The sequence below is a fragment of the Echinops telfairi genome, unplaced genomic scaffold (genome assembly GCF_000313985.2).
Source record: "Echinops telfairi isolate 266 unplaced genomic scaffold, ASM31398v2 ScPeMD7_6080;HRSCAF=6971, whole genome shotgun sequence".
In the NCBI taxonomy this organism is placed as follows: Eukaryota; Metazoa; Chordata; class Mammalia; order Afrosoricida; family Tenrecidae; genus Echinops; species Echinops telfairi.
This window is the reverse complement of record NW_022109980.1, coordinates 10,209,967-10,231,442: the sequence shown is the minus strand read 5'-3', so window position 1 is coordinate 10,231,442 and position 21,476 is coordinate 10,209,967. Positions and strand designations below refer to the sequence as shown.

At 49.8% G+C, this 21,476-nt stretch overlaps 1 protein-coding gene across 1 annotated transcript in view; it reads right to left on the bottom strand.

Annotated features, from left to right (window-relative positions):
* The window catches only part of XPNPEP2 (X-prolyl aminopeptidase 2), a 34,555-nt gene extending 13,340 nt beyond the window's left edge, over positions 1-21,215 (bottom strand). The window contains exons 1-12 of the mRNA XM_004713073.2: positions 21,021-21,215; positions 18,720-18,793; positions 16,014-16,124; positions 14,812-14,875; positions 13,882-13,986; positions 13,552-13,638; positions 12,607-12,753; positions 3,591-3,692; positions 2,966-3,047; positions 2,560-2,755; positions 1,886-1,975; positions 281-390 (exon numbers count right to left, since the gene is read on the bottom strand). Of these exons, the coding sequence (XP_004713130.1) occupies positions 281-390; positions 1,886-1,975; positions 2,560-2,755; positions 2,966-3,047; positions 3,591-3,692; positions 12,607-12,753; positions 13,552-13,638; positions 13,882-13,986; positions 14,812-14,875; positions 16,014-16,124; positions 18,720-18,793; positions 21,021-21,069 (1,217 nt within the window). The 5' untranslated portion in view covers positions 21,070-21,215. The remainder of the gene's footprint in view (positions 1-280; positions 391-1,885; positions 1,976-2,559; positions 2,756-2,965; positions 3,048-3,590; positions 3,693-12,606; positions 12,754-13,551; positions 13,639-13,881; positions 13,987-14,811; positions 14,876-16,013; positions 16,125-18,719; positions 18,794-21,020) is intronic.
* Positions 21,216-21,476: the final 261 nt, after the last annotated feature.

Below are 21,476 nucleotides of genomic sequence, written 5' to 3'. Positions count from 1 at the left end.
CAAAACCAATTCCTCTTCCTTCCCCTGTCCTCCACCCCCAATACACAGCAAAACCTCAGTGTTGGTCAAACTGATTTTAATTCCTGGCAACCCGGATGAGTGTTTCAGCGTAAGAGCTGTGCCCCTGCTTTCATTGACTGCGTTTTTAAGAAGTGGCTTGCCAGGCCTTTTTTCTGAGGTGCCTCTGGGTGGAGCGTGCCAGTTGACGAATCTGCACCCCCCAGAGACTTCTCCCCCTGCTCCCACCCCGACACTGAAAGAGTGGTGGGCGGTACTTCACCCTCTGAGCTCATCCACAAACTGCGCCCCAGAGTATTCGGTGACTGTGCCTTTGGGCACATTCTTCTCCAGCCAGACCAAGTACCGGATGACTACCACGGCATCTCGAACCTGGAGGAGGGGAAGCAGAGAAGCCGGCTGAGGTGCGGGCTCGGCCTCGGGGATCGGGGAGGATGGAGAGCTGGAACCTGGAGCTCTCAAACCATGCCGGTTGACTGTTGGTTGACATTAACTAAGGGAATGAGTCTTAAGGCTTCCCCTCAGGCTCAGAGTGTTGTAGTTGTGTTTCAAACCCGCCCTTATCTCGGTGGTTCTCCACCCTCCTCCACCTTTTAAGACAGTTCCTCATGAGGTGGTGAGCCCCCCAACCATAACATTATTTTGGTTGCGACTTCATCACTGTCATTTTGCAACTGTGATGAACTGGGCGACCCCTGTAAAAAGGTTGCTTGACCCCCAAAGGGGTTGCAACCCGCAGGTGGAGAACCTCTGCCTTATTCTGCGGAGCGACAGACCACAGTGTTGAGGAACAAAGGAGACCCCGCCTGCTGTTTGCTTGACAATCCGCCAGCCAGAAGAGCATGGGGGTGGAGGAGGTGATTGAAGAAGAAACTGGGTTGGCTATGAATTGATGGGGCAGTACCACGTTGAATCCGGGTGGTGGTGAGTACCTGGGCATTTACGATGTGATTTGTGTCTGCTTTCTTAAGTGTCGAAAACTTTTTTCTATAAGGTTTTAAATAGGAGGTGGCTTATTCTGGTTTCTAAATGAGTCTCTGGATAGTGCCAACTGTTAAGTGCTTGGCAGCCAGCTGACGGGTTGTGGTTTGAACCCACCCAGAAGTGCCTGGTGATCAGTTTCCGTAAAGATTGAAAAAGAAAAGAAAATGAACAAACTCACTGCCATCAAGTTGAGTTCAACTCCTAGCAACCCTATAGGACATGGTAGACCTGCCCCTGTGGGTTTCTGAGGCTGTGCATTTTCCCAGGAGTAGAAAGCCAGCTCTTTCGCGGAGTAACTGGTGGTTTCGAACTGCTGACCTTGTGGGTTAAAGCCCAGCGCGGAACCCACAAGCCCCTAGGGCTCCTGGAAAACCCCACGGAGAAGTTCTACTCAGAAACACAAGGGGTCGCCATAAATCGGAGTGGACTTGAGGGCAGAAAACAACAACACTCCCGATTTTCACAGAAATATCAAAATGTGCCAGCCAGCCTCTCAGGGGTGGGATGAGGAAGTCATCACTGTGAGGGGAGCATGGAATTTAACACATGAAAGGCACCAGGGGCTGCTCAGACACTCTTTGTCTATCAGGCCTCACAGTAGCCCTGTGCTATAGAGTCAGGTGATGATCCCTGTGTTTACAGAGGCGTTCCCTGTGGCTTAGAGAGGTGGCTTGGCTGGCCCCAGGTCCCCCAGCTCTGTAGTGGGTGAAGTGGGGCTTTTAACTCCCTGAACCTTTCTGTCTTGCACTGTGAATAAGCGGAGAGCAGGAGTTTGGTGGCCAGGTCTTTGTTTCATGACCAGTCTTGTTTGGGCTGCTCGGGAAGGATTTCCTTTTCCACCCAGCAGACTGGTGGCTCCAAGGGACTCTGCACGTGCACTTACATGGCTGGCTTTGAGGAGAGCTTGCTCCCTGCTGTTTTTCACCGCCTTGGTCATCATCACTGGGGAGTAAGTGTCTGCCACGAGTTTCTCCTGTCAGGGGCCGAGAGGAGGGAGGTGAAGAGAAGGCGCGGGAGTGCACTCTCAGGCATGGCCCAGTCTAGGGTAACCTGGCCATTCCCTAGAGTGGCAATGGCCTAGCCTCCTGTGCTTTCTAGTTCTGTGGGCTCTGCCAGGTCCCAGGTAGGCCTCCAGGGAGGTTTCCTTGATTGTGGTTGCTGCTTGGCGGCTCAATCCTTGCCCTTGAATCCCAAGGGCTGTGGGGGGATGGAGCCTTGCCGTGGGCTGCCTCATCTATGGGCTGCTCTGTTGGTGCCACTATTGCCATTTTATGGATGAAGAAATCGAGGCCCAGCCAACTAAGACTCCTGTCCAAGGTAATGGCACAGCCGTTTGGGGGGTTGGGGTGGGGGCAGACTGGCTGCTTCCAAAGCCTCTCTCTCCATGGAGGCTTGCCCTAGGGCAAGACCTCTTTGTGTGTCCACAAGTCTGCTAGTCCTTCTTTTGTCTCTCTTCCATGGAGCCTAGAAGTGACCTTACTGCACAGTAGTTGACTGATCATATGGCCACGAGGGTCTGGCCCCACTTCAAGGCTGGCAGGAGTGCCTGGCACTGACCGTGGGTATCACTTCATAGAGCCCGTAAGTGGTATAGCTGGTCCCAATCCATATCCTCACGCTTCCTGAGGCATAGGACTGGACGCTGTCGCGAACTTGGCTGTAGTCCTCAATTTGTACACACATGGCCCCTGTGCAGCTGGCGTTTAGGTACTTCAGCGTGTCAGCACTAAAGCGACTCTTGTTTGCAAATAGCCTAGGGAAGGGAGGGAGGGAAGAGCGGGAAGATCCTGAGGGCCTGTAGGGCTCACACGAGGAGTACCGACCCCTGGTTGCTGCAGGCACTGAGTTCAGGGGCAGCCTCAAGGCTGCAGAGGAGGGGCGGGGTGGGGGGTGGGGGTAGCAGGGCAGCAAGGAGGTGGAATTTGGAGGACGTCCCTGGCAACAGGCCAGGGGAGAGTTGTACCTGATGGTGGAATCCGTGAGCAGCACGTAAGAATAGAAGAAGGGGTTGTAGGGGATGTCGCTGCTGCGCAGGTTGAAGAGCCCTGGGGAGGAGGGTGGATGGGAGGTGATAGGTAATCTGCCTGAAGCTGCATTTCCAAGCCCCCACCCCTGCCCCTGGAGTGTTTCTCAGTCTCTTTGGGGTCTTTGGGAAGTTGGTGAGAGCTATGGACAATGTCCCTCAGCAAAAGGCAAATACCAGGCCAGCAGGCTGCTCCCACCCAGGCTCAAGGGGTTCTTAGAGTCCCCCAAACCCAGCCACGGGGGCCAGGCAAGAAGCAGCCCGTGCCAGGCTGGGACAGAGAAGGGACACTTGAGACAGAGGTCAAGCTGTTGGGAGGAATCTGCAGGTCCCTCACCCTTCATGAGATGAAGCATTTGGCCACCATGGTCAGTCAGCCTACGCTCTGGTGGCCCCGGACCAGCCCCAGCTTGGCCCAGCACCTTAGTTTCCTTATTCTGCACACTTTCTAAGTTCACCTTCACCTTCTCAATTCCCACAGGCCATAGCCCCGGAGCTCTCCGGAATGTGCGGCCAGATGACTGCTTCACGCGGAGTCCACCCAGGCCCAGAAATCCAGACTCACAGGCTGTCTCATCAAGCGCGGACAGAAGGACGGCCGTCGGGGCCCTGCGATGCTTCTGCATCTGACTCCGGATGCCAGAGATCTTCTCCTGCCAGGTGCTCCCTAGAAGCAAGCGTGCTCAGAGACCCAGGTGGCCACACACCCTCCAGCCCTTCCCTTTGACATTCTGTTCAAAGGGCAGCTCCTTTGTTGTTGTTGTCATTGCTAGCTGCCACCAAGCCAATTCCACCTCACGGGGACCCAATGTGTTACAGAGTAGCACATTCTTGCTCAGTACCCCTAGTGGGTTCAAACCACCCACCTTTAGCCTAGGAGGGCTCGCTCAGGGCAGTAGTGTTTTTTAAGCAGCAGAACTCTTTCTTCAAACAAACTTTTGCTTGTGTGGTTGTTAAGGACGGAGGCTCTATAGCCAGACAGGGTTCCAGTGCAGCCTCTGTCATCACTAGCTGACCAGCTGGGGACCAGCTACTTAACTTTGCTGTGTGTCACATTTCCCCTTCTTTTAGTGTAAATCATATGTAGTTTTGAGTAGTGCACCTAGTTCGAAATCCTACAGGTACAGAAGAGCTGCACAGGAAAACAAAACAAAACAAAGTCCTTCTTCCTTGACCTCAAGGCAGCCTGCCCTCTCAGAGACCACCAACGTCTCTGGGTCTGATTCCACTTCTCAAGGTTCTTTAATGCACTTCGAAGCAAATGCATTGGATACAGAGGGGTTTTGAAAAGTTTGTAGAAAAATGGAACGAAAAAATAATGGAATTTATTCAAAACTTTTGAAGGCCCCTCATATTTTCTTTTCTTTCTTTTTATAAAGAAATCATTTTATTGGGGGCTCTTACAGCTATTATAACAACCCATACATCCATTTTACCAAGTACATTTGAACATATGTTGCTGTCATCATTTAAAAAATATTTTCTTTCTGTTTGAGCCCTTGGTATCAGCTCCTCTTTTTTTCCCCTCCCTCTCCCACGCTCCTACCCTCATGGACCCCTCATTAATTGTAAATTGTTATTATCTTCATATCTTACACTGCCCACTGTCTCCCTTCATTCATGTTATTGTTGTTCATCCCCCTGGGGAGGGGGGGATTGTGCATCATTGTAATTGGTTCTCAGTTTTTCCCCCTTCTCAGGCCCCTCATATTTTCTTAGCCCCCATCTCCTGTGGTTTTTACTGTGGTCAAATACATTTAACATGAATTTTGCTATTTTAAGTATACAGCTAATCAGGACTCATTATATCCCCAATGTTGTGTAACTCTTCTGTGCCTCTTTTTCTGAAAATGAAGATGGATTATAATACAAATATTACCTCAGTGAGGAGCCCTTATGGCATAGAAGGTTAAGCATCAGGCTGCTAACCACAGGGGAGATTCTATTCTGTCCTCAGAGGTCGCTGTGAGTCAGAATGGACTCAGTGCCGGTGAAAGTGAGCTTTATCACCTCAAGCGGGTTGTTCTGGGGATCAAATGAAATCATATTTGTAAAGCAGGTAGAATGTTATCTTGGACGTGTAGTTGTGGTTAACTGCCGCCGAGTCTGTTATCACTCACGGCGAGCCCGTGTGTGCAGCGTGGAACTGCTCCATAGGGTTTGTGCAACTGTTGCTTTATCTGGTGGTGGTGGTGGTTGTGAGTGTACACAGCAGGACAGATGCGAACTCCACAACTTCTACCTGTGTTGTGCAATCACTCTCCCTCTTTGAGTTGTTGCTGTCAATCTTATTCTAGAGAGAGAGTTCTTAAAAGAGCATAATGTTCCAGACAGACATTCTTTACTAGTTAAGCTAAAGCATCATTTGATTTTAGGAAGACTTCAGGAGGATATTTTTGGTTTAAGATTTAAAGAGCATCTCAGGGCAATAGTCCCAGGTGTTCTTCCACCTTTCATGAAGAACAGAGAGTCTGGATTCCCTGAGAATTTAAAGTTCCATTCTGCATTTACCCCTCTTTGATCAGGATTCTTCTGTAGAATCTTTGATCAAAATATTTGGTATAAGGGGAGAAGGGAGGGAGCACTACAACAGATTGTGATCACATAGCTCATCTTAAAGGCTATTTAAGGGGGGGAGGCGATGCTCTAAAATTGATGTGGGGGTAATTGTACAATTCTCCTTGATATGATTAAATGATTGAACCATTGAATTTATCATATGTGTTACTTGCCAATAAAACTGTTGGAAAAAATATATATATATATTCAGTTCTCACAGTAGCTCATGGCTGTTCATGCAGTTTTTAAGACTGTAATTATCCAAAGTGCTGCTGAGTGAGTTGGAACAGCTAACCTTTCAGCTAATAGTTGAGTACTTAACCATTTCAATCTCCCTGACTCCTGGGTATAGAGTAGTTTGGTATAAATTTTTTGATCAAGAAAAAAAGTACTTGGAACAGATATCAGGAAAACCCTTTAAATTCAAGGGCAAAAGAATAGGCCTGAGATCATGTTCAAGCCTCTGCCCAGCAGCAAGTCCATTGTTTTAATCCTTGTACCATTTTGCAGATATGAAGCGGAGGCTTCAGAGAGGTCAAGTGACTTGCAGTGTGTGTAAATAGGCTCCTCTTAGGCACAATGGGTTAAGTGTTGAGCTGCTAACTACAATATTGGTGGTTCAAATCCACCAGCTGCCCCGCAGAAGGAAGATGCAGCTACCTGCCCCTGAAAGATTCTTAGTCTTGGAAACTCTGTATAGGGTCACTCGCTATGAGTTGGAATTGAATCGATGGCAGTGGGTTTTTTTGTTTTGTTTTTATGGTTTTGGGTTTGGCACGGCTTGGGGATTTGCTGGCAGGAGGTCATAGGCATTAAGGGTCCTAGTTGGTCCTCCCCTGGTGGCATAGCGGGTTACATGTAGGGCTGCTAATCACAAGGTCAGCAGTTCAAAACTACCAGCCAACTCTTCAAGAGAAAGACAAGGCTTTCTATTCTTGTACAGAGTTACAGCTACAGATACCCACAGGGCCAATTCTACGCTAGCCGTATAGGGTCACTATGAGTTGGGACTGACTTGATGGTAGTAGGTCTTAGAGTTGGTTACCCCTCCCCCAAATCAGTTGCCATCTGGTTCATTCTGACTCACGGGGAACCCATAGGGTTTTCAATGGCTGGTTTTGAAGAAGACCGTCCTGTGTCTTTTCCAAGATGCCTCCTGGGGGAGACTCAAACCTCCAACCGTTGGCTTAGAAGCCAAGTGTTTCACTGCTTGCTCTATTCAGGGACCTAGCTGGGCCACTAGATTGGCCTAAATGGTCATTTAAGACTATTTAAAAATAATTTTTTTGCAAACTGATAAAATTATTCAATAAGAATCCAAGCTTTGGGTATAACACATTTTTCTATAGTTGATTTGCTTCATTGTGGTATAAGACCAAGCAACAAAACTATCTTAAACTATACAGTTTAGTGGTTGGTTATTTTGTTTTGTCAATTGTCAAGGTTGCACAATCATCACCACGATCTAGTTCCAGAACTTCCTTATCATCCGAAAAGTAAACCCCACACCCAAAAGCAGCCAACTCTCCACTCTCCCTCAAGACCTCAAACCAAACTCACTGCCAGCGAGTGGATTCTGACTCACAGCCACCCTACAGGACAGAGTCGAATTGCCCCTGTGGGTTTCTGAGACTGGAACTGTTTACGGGAATAGAAAGCCTCACCTTTCTCCTACCAAATGGCTGGTGGTTTGAACTGCTGGTCTTGTGGGCAGCAGCCTAACGTGGAGCCCACTCAACCACCAGGGATCCTCAAGACTCAGCAACCATTAGTCTCCTTTTTCTCTCTCTAGATTTGCCTATTCTGGGCAGTTCATAGCAATGAAATCATACAATATGTGGTCTTTTGTGTCTGGTTTCTTTCACTTTGCATAATGCTTTCAAGGTTCGTGGGTGAGATACATTTTGGAGAAAACAAATGAAGCCAAGTTTCTTGGGTCTAATGTAGACAGGTCAGCTTTGAACTAACTTTCCATGTGCCTTCTTTGGTCCGTTCCCCACTTCGAAACCCGTGAGGGGTTGGCTGGCGAGAAATCTTCATTCACTCCTTCATTTGAGCTCTCTCCTTAGGCTTCCAAGTCTAGTTCTGGCTCCGGATGGCTCTCCCTGGAAGACTAGCAGTTTGTGACTGCTCGGCATCCCTCATTTGTGGGAAGTGACAAACCCCAGATGGATTCTCCTCAGCCTCAGCAAGATGCTCCCCCTGGGTCCTGTCCCTTTCCAGGCAGCGTTGTGACCTTTTAATCTGAATGAATGAGATGAACTGTGTGTGTGTGTGTGTGTGTGTGTGTGTATTAAACAGTCTTGGGTAATAAACTTCTTTTAACATTTCGGCAAGATGCAAGAAGGGAAAAAAAAACATGCAAGAAGGAAGAATCCTTCATTTATTATACCAGAAGAGATAAAGATATTTTAGTGTATTTCATCATAACCTGCTATTTTGAAATGCCCCTTCTGCCTTTTGGACCTTTTGGACCCCTTTTCGAACAAGACATGCGCATGGGATCTGAGTGCCGAAAGGGGCCTTCTGGATTGGCCAACGATAGTACCAGGACTCCAAGTCTCCTGGTTGTTTTAGAATCCCACAAAGGGATTTACGATGTAGGTGCATGGTGCCAATGAGGTTGGTAAGGAGCCCTGGTGGTGGAGTGGTTACATGCTGGGCTACAAATTACAGGGTTAGCAGTTCAACTCCACCACCTGTTCCTTAGGAGGAAGAGGAGGCTTTCTACTCCCTTAAAGAGTTAGAGTCTCAAAAACCCACAGGGGCAGCTCTACTCTGTCCTATAAGGTATCGAGTAATGAGGCTGTTGATGTAAGATTTTCCTGGGTTAGTTAACTCTTTTTCAATGTCCAGTCAAAACCTGAGCCCTCATTGGCGACCCAGACTGAGCTCTGGTCCTGTCCCACACTTAGTCCCTCTACTCCCTCTGTCCACTTCTGGCCCATCTGACCTTGGTCATCTCATAAATCGGAATGCCTTGTCATAGGAGGGACCACAAGTGATTCACTACACACCCGTCTCCACGAGTAGAAAAGCAACTCATCTCATGTGGCTTCTCACATCAAAGGGTATTTTCTTTTCATTTCTCATGGACTCCCTCCTTCCCTCCCTTCCTGTTCCCTAGCACTTCACATCCCAACGTTCTTTTGTTTTGTTTTTGTTTTTTTTAAATCATTTTATTGGGGGCTCGTGCAACTCTTATCACAATCCATACATCCATCCATTGTGTCAAGCACATTTGTACATTTGTTGCTCTCATCATTCTCAAAACATTTGCTTTCTACTTGAGCCCTTGGTACCAGCTCCTCATTCCCCTCCCCCCATGAACCCTTGATAATTTATAAATCAATATTACTTTGTCAAGTCTTACAGTGTCCAACGTCTCCCTTCACCCACTTTGCTGCTATCCATCCCCCAGGGAGGGGCTTATATGTAGATGCTTGTAATCGGTTCCCCCTTTCTCCCTCACCTTCCCTCCACCCTCCTGGTATCGCCACTCTCACCACTGGTTCTGAGGGATTCATCTGTCCTGGATTCCCTGTGTTTCCAGTTCCTATCTGTACCAGTGTATATCCTCTGGTCTAGCCAGATCTGTAAGGTAGAATTGAGATCATGATAGTGGGGGGGGGGGGGGGGGGGGGGGCATTAAAGAACCAGAGGAAAGTTGTGTGTTTCATCGTTGCTACACTGCACCCTGACTGGCTCGTCTCCTCTCCGTGACCCTTCTGTAAGGGGATGTCCAGTTGCCCACAGATGGGCTTTGGGTCACCACTCTGCACTCCCCCTCATTCACAATGATAGGAATTTTTTTCTTTGATGCCTGATACCTGATTCCGTTGACACTTCGTGATCACATAGGCTGGATCCCAACATTCTTTATTCTAGCATTTTCCCCAAATATGGTCTCAGGGCCTTTTGACTCAGACTTTCAGAGGACAAACTCTAAAACCCAAAGTCAGTACCACTGAGTCGATTCCGACGCACAACGGCCCTACAGGGCCAGGGTGCAGCTAACCTCTGGGGGATTTCTGAGACTGTATATCTTTACAGAAACAGGCAACCTCATCTCTCTCCTGAGGAGTGACTGGTGGGTTTGAATTGCTGACCTTGAGCTAGGCTCTTAAAGGGAAGATAGAAAAGGAGATGATTTCTCTAAAATGGGGATGACTAAGAGCATATTTGAAAGTAAAGCTCATTTGTCAGCCGGGAGCGAAATGATGACTATTAAAGGAAAACTAGAAGCTAATGACCAAGAAAAATCCTAAAAAGGCAAGGTCCTTTGTGCCAAAAAAACGATGTTACTCTCTCTAGGGCAGTGGCTCTCAACCTTCCTCATGCCGCGACCCTTTCATACAGTTCCTCATGTGGTGGTGGTGCCACCCCAACCATCAAATGATTTTTGTTGCTACTTCATCACTGTCATTGTGCAACTGTTATGAATTGGGTGGGCCCTGTGAAAGGGTCGTTCGACCCCCAAAGGGATCACGACCCACAGGTTGAGAACCGCTGCTCTAGGTCATCATGGTATTTACTTTATCTCCTTTGGACATGTTGTCAGGAGAGACCAGTCCCTGGAGAAGGACATCCTGCTTGGTGAAGAACATTCTGCTTTATGAGGCTTATAAGTAGCAAACTAAACTGACTGGGACCAGGCTACTGATTCTGAATCAGTGTCTTGGTCTCCACCACTCCCACCTCCCTGGGATTCTAAAACAACCTGGAGACTTGGAGTCCTGGTACTATCATTGGGCACCCTTTCTGCACTCAAGATTCCATGCCTATTTCTTGTTCGAAAGTGGTCCAAAAGCTGTAGGGGCCGCCCCACCATGAGACATGACTTCCCTTCACTGACACACAGCGATGCAGGGGACAGCACTGGAGACCCAGTGCTGGAATTGTGCCCTGTCTGACCACCCCCACCTCTCATACACACACTTGGGTGAAACACAAAGGGAGTGCAACAGAGCAACAAGGGGAGGAAAGCAACGAAGTCCCCAAGGAATCCCCAAAATAGACTTTAGTCTCAGAGGGCAGGGCTTGGCACCTCATCAGATGATCAGAAAACATACATTAGGGCCAGCAGACAAACCTGGAACTATTTATAGGCCTCCCCCGCCTTTCTTTTTTTCATGTCTATCCATGTAAGATAGGCAAGATAAACAAATCCAAGGGGAAAAAAAACGGGACCAACGGTTCCTGGGGGACAGGGGAGAGGGGGAGGTGGGGGAAAGGGAGGGGGGAGCCAACAAATTCAGGGACAAGGGAACAACAAGAGATCTAAAATCGATGGCGAGGAGGGTGCAAACCAGGTGGGGTTTGACCACATGCAATGTAGCCAAGAGGAATTAATGAGAGCCAAATGAAGGCCAAACATGATAGTACGAGAAGAGGAAAGTAAAAGGAAATAGAGAAAAGAAGTAGGAGGCAAAAGACATTTATAGAGGTATAAATATAGGCATGTGTATATGCAAATAAATTAATATATAGGGATATAGGCCTATGTACATATATTTATATGTTAAGTACCAAGGTAGCAGACAGACATTGGGCTTCTACTCAAGTCCTCCCTCAACACAAGAACACTTTGTTCTCATAACGCAGCATTCTGTGACACAATCGGTGAAGTCAAAATGGGTGTATAAGCAAATGTGGTGAAGAAAGCTCATGGTGTCCGGCTATTACAAGATATAGCATCTGGGGTCTTGAAGGCTTGAAGTTAAACAAGTGGCCATCTAACTGAGAAGCAACAAAGTCCACATGGAAGAAGCACAACAGCTGTGTAATCACGAGGTGTAGAAGACGGGATCAGTATCAGGCATCAGAAGACCCAAAACAAACAATCATATTGATGCGAACAAGGGGAGCTCAGAGTGGAGACCCAAAGTCCATCTGTAGACAATTGGACATGGCCTCACAGAAGGGTCACAAGGAAGGGATGAACCAGACAGAGTGCAGTAATAGCACCAATGGAACACACAACATTCCTCTAGTTCTGTGGTTCTCAACCTTCCTAATGCCGCAACCCTTTAATGCAGTTCCTCATGTTGTGGTGATCCCCCCCAACCATAAAATTATTTTTGTTTCTACTTCATAACTGTCATTTTGCTACTGCTATGAATTGGGCAACCCCTGTGAAAGGGTCATTCGGCCCCCAAAGGGGTGGTGACCCACAGGTTGAGAACTGCTGCTCTAGTTCTTTAATGTTTCTTCCCCCACCCCAACTATCATGACCCCAGTTCTACCTTACAAACCCTGCTCAACCAGAGCATGTACACTAGTACAGATAAGAGCTCTCAATACACAGAATCCAGGACAGACAAACCCCTCAGGAAGAATAATGAGAGTAGCGGTACCATGAGGGTAGGGGAAAGGTGTGGGGAGAAGGGGGAGAAAGGGGGAACTGATCACAATGATTGACATATAACAACCCCCCTGCGGGGGGGATGAACAACAGAAACTTGAGTGAAGGGAGACCGCTGATGGTGTAAGATATGAAAATAATAGTAATTTATAATTGATCAAGGGGTCACGAGAGTGAAAGTTTGGTGGAGAGAGGGGAAAAAAGAGGAGCAGATACCAAGGGCTCAAGTAGAAAGATAATGTTTTGAAAATGATGATGGTAACAAATGTACAAATGTGCTTGACACAAGGGATGGATGTATGGATTATGATAAGAGCTGTAAGAGCTCCTGATAAAATGATTTAAAAAATGATGATGGCAACTTATATACAAATGTGTATGATACAATTGATGTATGGATTGTTATAAGAGCTGGAAGAGCCCCCAATAAAATAATCATAAAAAATAACCAAACCAAGAAAAAGGGTCCAAAAGGCAGGTGGAGTCAAACTGCTGACCTTGTGATTAGCAACACAGCCTGTAACCCACTAGGCTACCAGGGCTGGGGCCCATGAAGGCTGGAGGGTCATAGCTCTGGTCTCTTTTATGAACTAGTTTCCAGGCCAAAGGAGGTACAGCAAGGAACCGTGGTATAAGTTGGAAAAGAAAATGGAATTACCTGTGAATGCCTCCTGCAGGGCATAAATTGGCTGGCTGGGAATGGGAGGCCTCTCTGCTCCCCACACCAGGTCTACAAGGTTGTTCGTGATGGACACTAGCGGTCTGTTCGAATTCTGAAGGGCCAGGTCATAACTTTCCCAGGAGTCTGCAGAGACAGGAAGGGGTGGTTTATGCTCAGCGCATTGATAGTGCCTGGAGACACGTGATTCAGGGAAAGTTCCTCCTGTCTGCTCAGTCTCTTGTTCCGGCTCTGGCAGCCCCCAGCAATCTCACCTTCCTGGAGTGCTTGCCCTGGCCTGGGGTGGGTCCTTCTGTCTTCCCAGGGCCCTCTTTTTGTTTGCAAAGCTAGTCGCTCTGAGCCTACCGCTTGATGTCCACAGCCAATTGGCAGAGCCTGGTGATGAACCATTCTTAACAGGGTTTCCATGTGAAGGTTGGGCTATTGGACAGGCTGGCAATGGAACCAGGTGTGAATATGTCTTTCAGGACATATGTGGGAGGACTCTACTTTAGGGGGCCTGATTTTGGCCATGGAGCCAGGAGCTGAGGGCTCAAGGAACTGGGAACCCTAGAGGGCTATCTTTCTTTTTCTCCTGACAGGTTCTCCCAAGTCCTTATAGCCTTCTCTTCTGGCTACCAGAAGAAGGCGAGCGTGTGTTTCAAGGACCATAACTGGCAGATGTCTAGGGTGCCAGAGTGGCTCTGAATTCAAGGATGTCCTGCCCTGAGGCTTCCAGGTTGGGTCTCTGCACTCAAGACTGAAGCATTGTATTCCTTGCTTTAAATACCTTTGAAGTAGGTAATCCATGAATACCTTCTTGTTGCAAAATCTATTCCCCCCTTACAGTCCCACGGCCTCGCTTCCACCACTGCCCAGTCGCTTTTCTCCCCAGGGTGGTCCTCACTGTCAGGGACAAATCCAACGATGGCGGGAAGAACCTACCTATTGAGAAGAGGAAGGGGTCAAAGCCCACACGCTGTCCAGCTGAAATCTCCGTGAGGAGCCAGGTGACAATGGGGGTGGTGCCAACTGTGAGAAAGACAAGAAGGAAGTCAGAGGCCACTTCCGGGCTGCCTCAGGTCCTCTAGCCTCTCATCCCCTCTGTGATGGTGCAGTCAAGTGTATCCTCTGGGATCTCAGCCTCCACATTTAGGGATAATCTCACATTTCTGGGGTTTTCCAGGAGGTCTTGCCTGCGTGTCTCGCCTCAACCTTCTGGCCCCTGTTTCTAGGTGCTCGCGCGTGGGGTGCCCATCTGCGTGGGCTGTCTACCTTCCTGATGGAGCTCCCAGTTGCAGTCCATCTGCCGTTCAGCCTGAGTCCAGTAGCGACTGTCGGTCCAGAGAGCTGCCTTTGCCAGGGTCACCACAGCGGTTCCTGGGGCAGAACAGAGAAGCTTGGAGGCGAAGGCGAAGGCAGGGAGACGCAAGGGGCTTCTGGGAAGAGCTGTGTGCCTCCACTGGAATGAAGCGAGGCAGATGTGAAAGAGGGCCTTGGGGGAAAGTGGGCCCAAGGGGTGTCCTAAATCAGGCACCACCTATGCTCCACAGGTGTGCAGAGGGCATCTGGAAGGGGTCGTTGGGAATTTTAGTAGGAAAAGAAGTGGGATTGGCTTTTGGCAGTCCCAAAGACCCATGCCACAGGCCACAGGTAGGTGCTCTCAGGGAAAATAACACTCGTGTGAAGACATGGTTGCCGAGAGGCTTAGTTGAGGACAGGTGGAGAAGTGAACCTAGCAATGTTGAATAAGAGATGAAGAGGCTATGATGGGCAGGTAGGGTACCTGGAAGCTCAGGGCAGGAATGTTTGAAACTCATCAAAAGGACTGGGGATGCTATTCAAGGCCCCAGGAGCAGGGCAAGCGACCCCTTCAAAAAGTGACCTCTGTTTGGGTTTCATTTGACAATACGAGGTGCTAGTGCTTGTACAAGGACCAGCCAAGTAAAACGTGGTCTCGTGGAGACTAGATGTGGAAACAGTAAATGTGCCAGAAGTGGAGGTCAGGGAGTGCTGGGGCAGAGCAAGGCCCTGAGCCCCGGCGAACAACTTGACTATCTGTCTCGGGTCTGTGTGCCCCAGGGGCAGTGGAGGGGAGGCAGAGAGAGAGAGTTGATGGAGCCTCTTGACACTGGGTTTTTGGGTCAGAGTCCCTGTCTCTAGTTCTCCCAACAAAAGCGCTGGGCGGTGTATAATCGCTGTCACCTGCTGATCCTGTAAAGCCTGTCATCCACGCGCGCCTCTCATCATGTTTGCCGATGTATTCGCTCTAGGAAATCAGCAATGTCATCGTTAGCCTATTGTGTGGCATTTCATCCCACGTGAAACATTCCCAGGCACATTCTAGTTCTTCTGTCTGGTCGGACCCAACCACCCTACAAGCCCAAGCACACTTGGCACCTCTTCCAGGAAGCCCTCGGTAGCTCCCCGATGCTCCCAGTAGCTCCCCTAACTTTTACCACCTGGCTTTCTCAGAGCCTAAAGCCCATAGGGCAGCAGTGGACTCAGTTTTACACTGGATTGTCCTGGAAAGTCTTGTGGTCTGAGACAGAAAGCTCGTCCTATGGAGTCTGGGTTTTATTTGGGGGGCTCTGCTTCAAGTTGTCTGGCCCGCTCCTGCGTCACACATAGAGTTTACAGGGGGCTTTCTTTCTACATTGTCCTTGGAGACCCTATTTTTCAGAAGAAGAAGCTGAGGCTCAGACCTTTACCCAAGGTTCTTCGTCTTTCCTAGCAAAGTGGGAAGCGATTCAAGCGATCTTACTCAACCTGAAAATGTCTTCACTTCTCACTGGGCTGGTATTGTTGGGGAGGTGAGTGGGGTGGAAGTGAACCAGGTGGTGGGGAAGGGTGGGCTGTATGGGTGGGGGGAGGGCTGCTTTGGGAAAAGCTAGTTCTTGTTCAGGCCTCCTTGTTTCCTGTCTGCCTCCACCCCCATTCTTCACCTACACCCCCAAGCTCATACAATCTAGAAGCTCAGGTAGTCTTAACGGCCAAACCTTGCGGCCCTTGGCAAAGCAGAGTACCTGAAGACCTGGAAGATTTCTAGGGCTCTTAGAATTTAGAGTTCTTTTGACTAAATCCCTAGCCCACATTCCAATGTCCTGGGGGCAGGGAAGGCCCTTCTGTTCCAGGCCTGCCTGGCACCTAGCAGCGGACAGAAATGGATCTGGAGGTGGTCTATCACTTCTTTTCTGGAGGTCAAGAAGATCTGGCAATGGGTTCCCTCAAACTACCACTGGATCAGAACTCCCCTCTGTACCGCCCCCACCCCCACCCCCCTCCCCACCCCCCAGTCAGCCGATGCTTTCTCTGACTTCATCTTCAGAGTCCTAGCAGCCTCCTCTTGATGGCTCAGCTGGGGTCGTGGGGAGGGCAGAGCTAAGGAGAGAGGAGCTGTCCCTCACCATGTGGGCATCCGTGTCTGGGACGATGTAAGCGGAGAGGTTCTGGGCCTGCATCTGCTGGCGGAGGGCTGTGAGGCGCGCGGTGGTATTGACTGCTGTAACCGGGAGGTACTAACAGATGACAGGAAGACACCATGACACACATACACACACACACTGCTTAGAGAAAAAATGACACCTGGGTCCCCAGCCTCTCCTGAGGCAGTGGGTGGGCTGTGAGTAGTTAGGCAGGCCTGACGGGGCTAGGGAAGCCCTGGTGGCACAGTGGTTAAAACTCTTGGTTGTTAGCCCAAAGGTCAGTTGGTTTAAAGCCACTAGCCACTCCTGGGAGGAAGATGTGGCCATAGAGGCTGTCTGTTTACATACAGATTTACAGCCTCAGAAACTCTAGGGAGTGGTTAGTTCTACTCTGTCCTCCAAGGTCATGAGGAGTCTGAATCGATTTGATAGCAGCAAGTGAGAGTTTACTACTGGTGGCACAGTAGGTTGAACGCACAGTTGAGGCAATCTGCTTCCATACAGATTTATAGTCTCCGAAACCCAAGGGAGCAGTTTGATTCTGTCCTATAGACTGAATCAGAATCAATGACTGTGGGATTGGGAAGATGCCTAGGTTAAGTGAGGTGCTGAAGAACTGGGAGAGGCACCTTGTGTATCAATGGGCCCTGAATCTGGGTGATGGCTGCAGGGACCTGAACTCTGGCCCTGGGTCAGGCCAGGCGGCCCAGGATAGTCCCTCTTTAGCGACACGTGGCAGACTTAACAACTGAAAACAGAGAATGCCCCAATATATAAAAACTTCAGTTAAACAACAAGAAATGTTTCCATATGCCGTATGCAATATTTGGGACACGCTCACGCTAAAACATCCTTCACTGTGCATCTGAAGTATAAAATGTATCCGTAGCTTATGGCATAGTGGTTACGAGTTGGGCTGCTAACTGCCAGGTTAGCAGCTCAAAACCACCAGGTGCTCCTCGGGAGAAAGACAGGAGGCCATTCTGTTCCTGCAGAGTTAGTCTCGGAAACTCACAGGGGCAGTTCTACCCTGTCCTAGAGAGGCACTGTGCAGTGCAGTCAACCTGATGGCACGGAGTTTGGGGTTTCTCTCATCGTATCTAGCAATCCTACCTTGGGGGCTTTTCCATTTTCCACTCACCTAGAGCAGTTGGGGACATCGTCCAAAAAGATTCCCTGTCAACCAAACATTTCTCTCTGCCAGCTGGAATTTCTTTCAAATGAAGGTTTGCCCTTGGTTTGGTTTGGTTTGGGTTTTGCCTTCTATTCAAGTCTACTAAACTCCCCGAGCCATCGATGCATTGCCACTTCATCAGAGTGACCCTCTAGGACTGGGGAGAAGTACCCCTGGGGATTGCCGAGACTGTAACTCGTTACAGGCATAGGAAACCTCCTCTTTCTCCCACAGAGCAGCTGGTGCTTTCAAACTGCTGACTTTATGGTTCATGGCCCTGCAAGTAACCCAGTAGACAAGGGGCCTTCAAAAAGTTCATGGAAAAATTCTATCATCATTACATTCCATTTTCCCCACAAACGTGTTGAAGCTTCCGCACAGACACGTGCATTTTTAAATACGTAAGCAGTGTGGTTTGCTCACCCACCTGCCTATCCCAGTTGTCCCATAAAGTTGACTTTACAAGCGGATGCACCATTTCTGTCCATTGGCTTTGTGCCCACTGCCTCACACCTCCTGGCCCACCCCAGTCAAAAGGTCTTTTCGCCCTCCTCTGGTTGGAGAAGGGAGCCCTGGTGGGGCAAGCGATGAAGTGCTTGGATGCTAACCTAAAGGCTGGCAGATCGAACCCACCCAGTAGCTCCGTGATCTGTTAGACTGAGTGATAAGTGATCTGCTTCCATAAAAGATTATAGCCAAGAAAACCCCATGGGACAGCTCGCCTCAGGTGGCCCGAGGCCGCTGTCAGTTGAAAACCATTGAATGGTTCCTAACAACTAGTTAGGAAAGGTGCCCTAGCGGTGTAGTGGTTATGCACTGGGTTGCCAACCTCGAGATTAGCAGTTCGAGCCCGCTGGCCTGCTCTGCAGGAGGAAGAGGAGGTATTTCTATTCCATAAAGAGTTACAGTCTGGGAAATTCACAGGGACAGTTCTGTAATTCTAAGACTGTTTGTTTGTTTCTTTATAACAACTGGTATGGGTTTCACTGAGTCTCCAGCTGAGAATCTGTTGTGTTCTGTCCCCTTGACTCTTTTGGTCCTCCTCTGTCTCCCTCCCTCCACCCTTCAGTGCCCCCCTCCTCTCTACCCCCCTCTAGGTTTCTCTAGGATTTTTGTTTTTGTCCCATCCTGGCCATAGCCTCAGGCAAAGGGCAGCCAGGGGCCTCCCCACCTCTTCCCACTCTCCTCCTTCCCCTCAGCCAGGCTGGGACAGCAGGAAGTGGATAGCCCACTTGGTAATGGGTGGGAGGGGAGGTGCAGGCATGGAGGAGGGGGGTAGGGAGGGAGGGGAGGATGTTAGAAAGACACCTGAGAAGGTTTGCCAGCCTGGAGGGGGGCTATTCATGTTACTCTGAAACAGGGGCCCCTCCCCCAGGCCGGAAATCTCTAGAAAAGGCTGTGAGAGCCAGAGGTTAGCAATGGGGGGTGAGGGTGGGGTGGGGTGGGGGGGTGGGGGGTGGGGAGGAGGCTGCGAGGCAGGGGGTGACTGGTTCAGGGTGGAGCCAGAGCCTCACCGGGGGGCTAATGGAGCAGTTTCTCACGTCCTCTCTTCCCAGGTCAGCTGGCCTTGGGTAGCCCCAGGCACAAGCTAGAAACAAGGAGAACAACGGGATCACTAGGACACCAACTCCTGCCCCCCTTCCCCACAGTCCCCCTCCGCCCCTGTCCTCCATCCTCTGAAAAGCACACCACTTGGCCCAACTCTGCAGGATGGTAAAAATAATCACATTTCATAGGAAATCAGGCTGAATTGGATGGCACGCTGGGTCACAGTCAAAGAAACCTGCTTCATCAACTGGTGATTGTCACTTTGGGATGGGTTTTAGTGCTCATTAAATCCTTTTTTAATTTTCTTCTAATCTAATTGGGTCTTTTCAGGGTCTACCAAACTGGAAAAATTGTGTGTAAATGAAATTTGGGTAATCAAATTTTCTTTGAGACGCTCTAGAGGGTCTCGCTTACTCATCAGCCCCCACCGTCGTTTTAGCCTTTCATAAATCACATTTTGTATATATTGGCTTTGCTTCAATCCGAGACCCACTTGTACCATTTCTTACAAGTCAAGTCTCAGCTTATTGCAGCGTGTTCATTTGAAACATACAAAGCACGCGAGCCCAGTCTGACATGGGTGCTTTGTGAGGAAAGGTGAACTTAGCATTTCAAGTGATGAGTTGGCATGACTCCACAGCAAAGAGGCATTTGTTCTTTTCATAGACCTTCCATGTGGGTGACCTGGCATTGAGGCTTGGCCAATACACCTCGTGCGTTTCTATGACACAGCAGGTTTTCGGTGATGCTTCCAGACTAACCTGCTAAGAGTAGGAAGAAAGGACTGGCAATTTACTACTGAAAAGCCTGTGGCTCACAATGGTGAGATCTCTAATCAATCTTGGGGACAGGGTAGGCTGAGGCAGCATTTTGCTCTAGGGTCTGTGGGGTGGGGGTCCACTCAGCGGCAGCTGTACACCAGACATGGATCTTGGCCGTTTCGGCAGAGAATCTCAGTTGATTCTTACAACAACCTCACAAGGTGGGCCTTATTGTTCGCTTTCTACAGAGGGGGAAACTGAGGCCCAGCTAGTTTGCCTAACTTGGTCAAGCTCTGACCCAGTGAGTCAGTGGCCGAAAAGGGACTGAACCCAGACCGGAACACAAAAGAAGGGAGTACCTTTTCCACTCCCGACCCCTGCCCACTCTAGGAGATGGTCCCAGGAAGGTGAGGGCACCGCAAAAGAGGCAGAAGAGTGTTTGGGCATCCAGGTCCCAATTTGAGTCTTGCCTCAAATTTGCGGTAACCCGAGCGGACCAAACAAGCACCCTCATTGCCATTGAGTTGATTCCGACTCCACAGGGCAAGGTAGAATCGCTCCACGGGGTTTCCAAGGCTGCAGATCTTTCTGGAACTAGAATGCCACACCTTCCTCCTGCTGAGTGCTTGGTGAGTTCCAACCACTGCGCTTTCTACTAGCAGACAGGCGAGTGCTTAACCACTGCACCACCAGGGTGCCTGGCCCAAGGAGAGTCACCCCACATGCGTGGAGTGAACATTTTCTAAGTGCCTATGTGCTAGATACTGGCTTAAGTGAGAGTGTTGAACTGGATAAAGTCCCTTCCTGATCTGAAAGTCTAAGCTCTTTGATATAGCCTATTCCACCTCCCTGCGCACCCTCTGCCTTTTCAGGAGGATTTCCTCAGAGGGTAATGGGGGAATGGAGATGAGGAGATCCTATATGGACTTTGGCCTTCCCAGTGGGCCCGAACAACAGAGGGAAGGAAGGTGCCTGGAGTCTCAGTAGCATCACCCAACGGGAGCGACGAGACCCCTGCTGCCCATGTAAGAAAACAAATTAGCCATCTCTGTAGGAAATAATCTCTGGGAAAATGATGGCACTAAGATGCCAACATAAGAAGCAGAACCCAGCCAAGTGGGCACAGCCAATACACGTCCTCTGGACACCGTGCATGGGCACTAGGAACCGAGTACTCCAGGAGTGAGCAGTCAAGGGAATAGAGGCCTCCCTAAGGCCAGGGATTGGTGGGTCTTGTGACCAAAGAGGACAAACAGAGCACTATTTGGAAGGTGGGGGGGGAGGCAGGGGGGATGGGAAGGTACCAAGCCAGACTTGATCCAAGTCATCAGGGTCCCAACGACATGACCCTGGAGTGCCCCATCTTCAAGACAGGGGCAGCATGAGGAAGAGAGACAACCTGGACCCCAGCCCTCACTCTAATCCTTCCTGAGGGGAGAGGCCAGAGTGCACCCCACCTGGGCCTGCCCTCCCCGGGGTGGACGGGAGAGGCAGGGACTGACATACCGCAGAGGAAGACAAGATAGGGGCAGCAGCCCCAACGAGCCCGAGCCATGGGGTCTCCAGATGCAGGCGCCAGTGGACGGAGGGACTTGCGGGGAGTGGGCAGGGCTGGCTGGGAAGGAGGTGTCCAGCTGGTGGATGGAGCGTCCCCCTCAGGTCCTTTGTTTCTGAAGGCTCTCAGTCAGGGCCGGCAGATGGGCTTCGGACCGCCCCAGGTTGCCAGAACAGGGCGTGAGCCCGTCCAGGGCAGAGTCCAAAGATCTCCAAGACAGGAAAAAGAGCACCGGCTGGTCTCAATCAGCCTGCTTGTCCAGCCCCCTCTCCAGCAGCCGGGCCCCAGCCATTCCTGAATGTTGGCCCCCTCCCTCCAGCAAGCTGTTTCCCATTAGCTCTCCCACCCTGGGCTAAGCTCTGGCTTCAGCCCTGCTGGGCCTCGGGGTGGCGGCGAAGGCTCCTCCT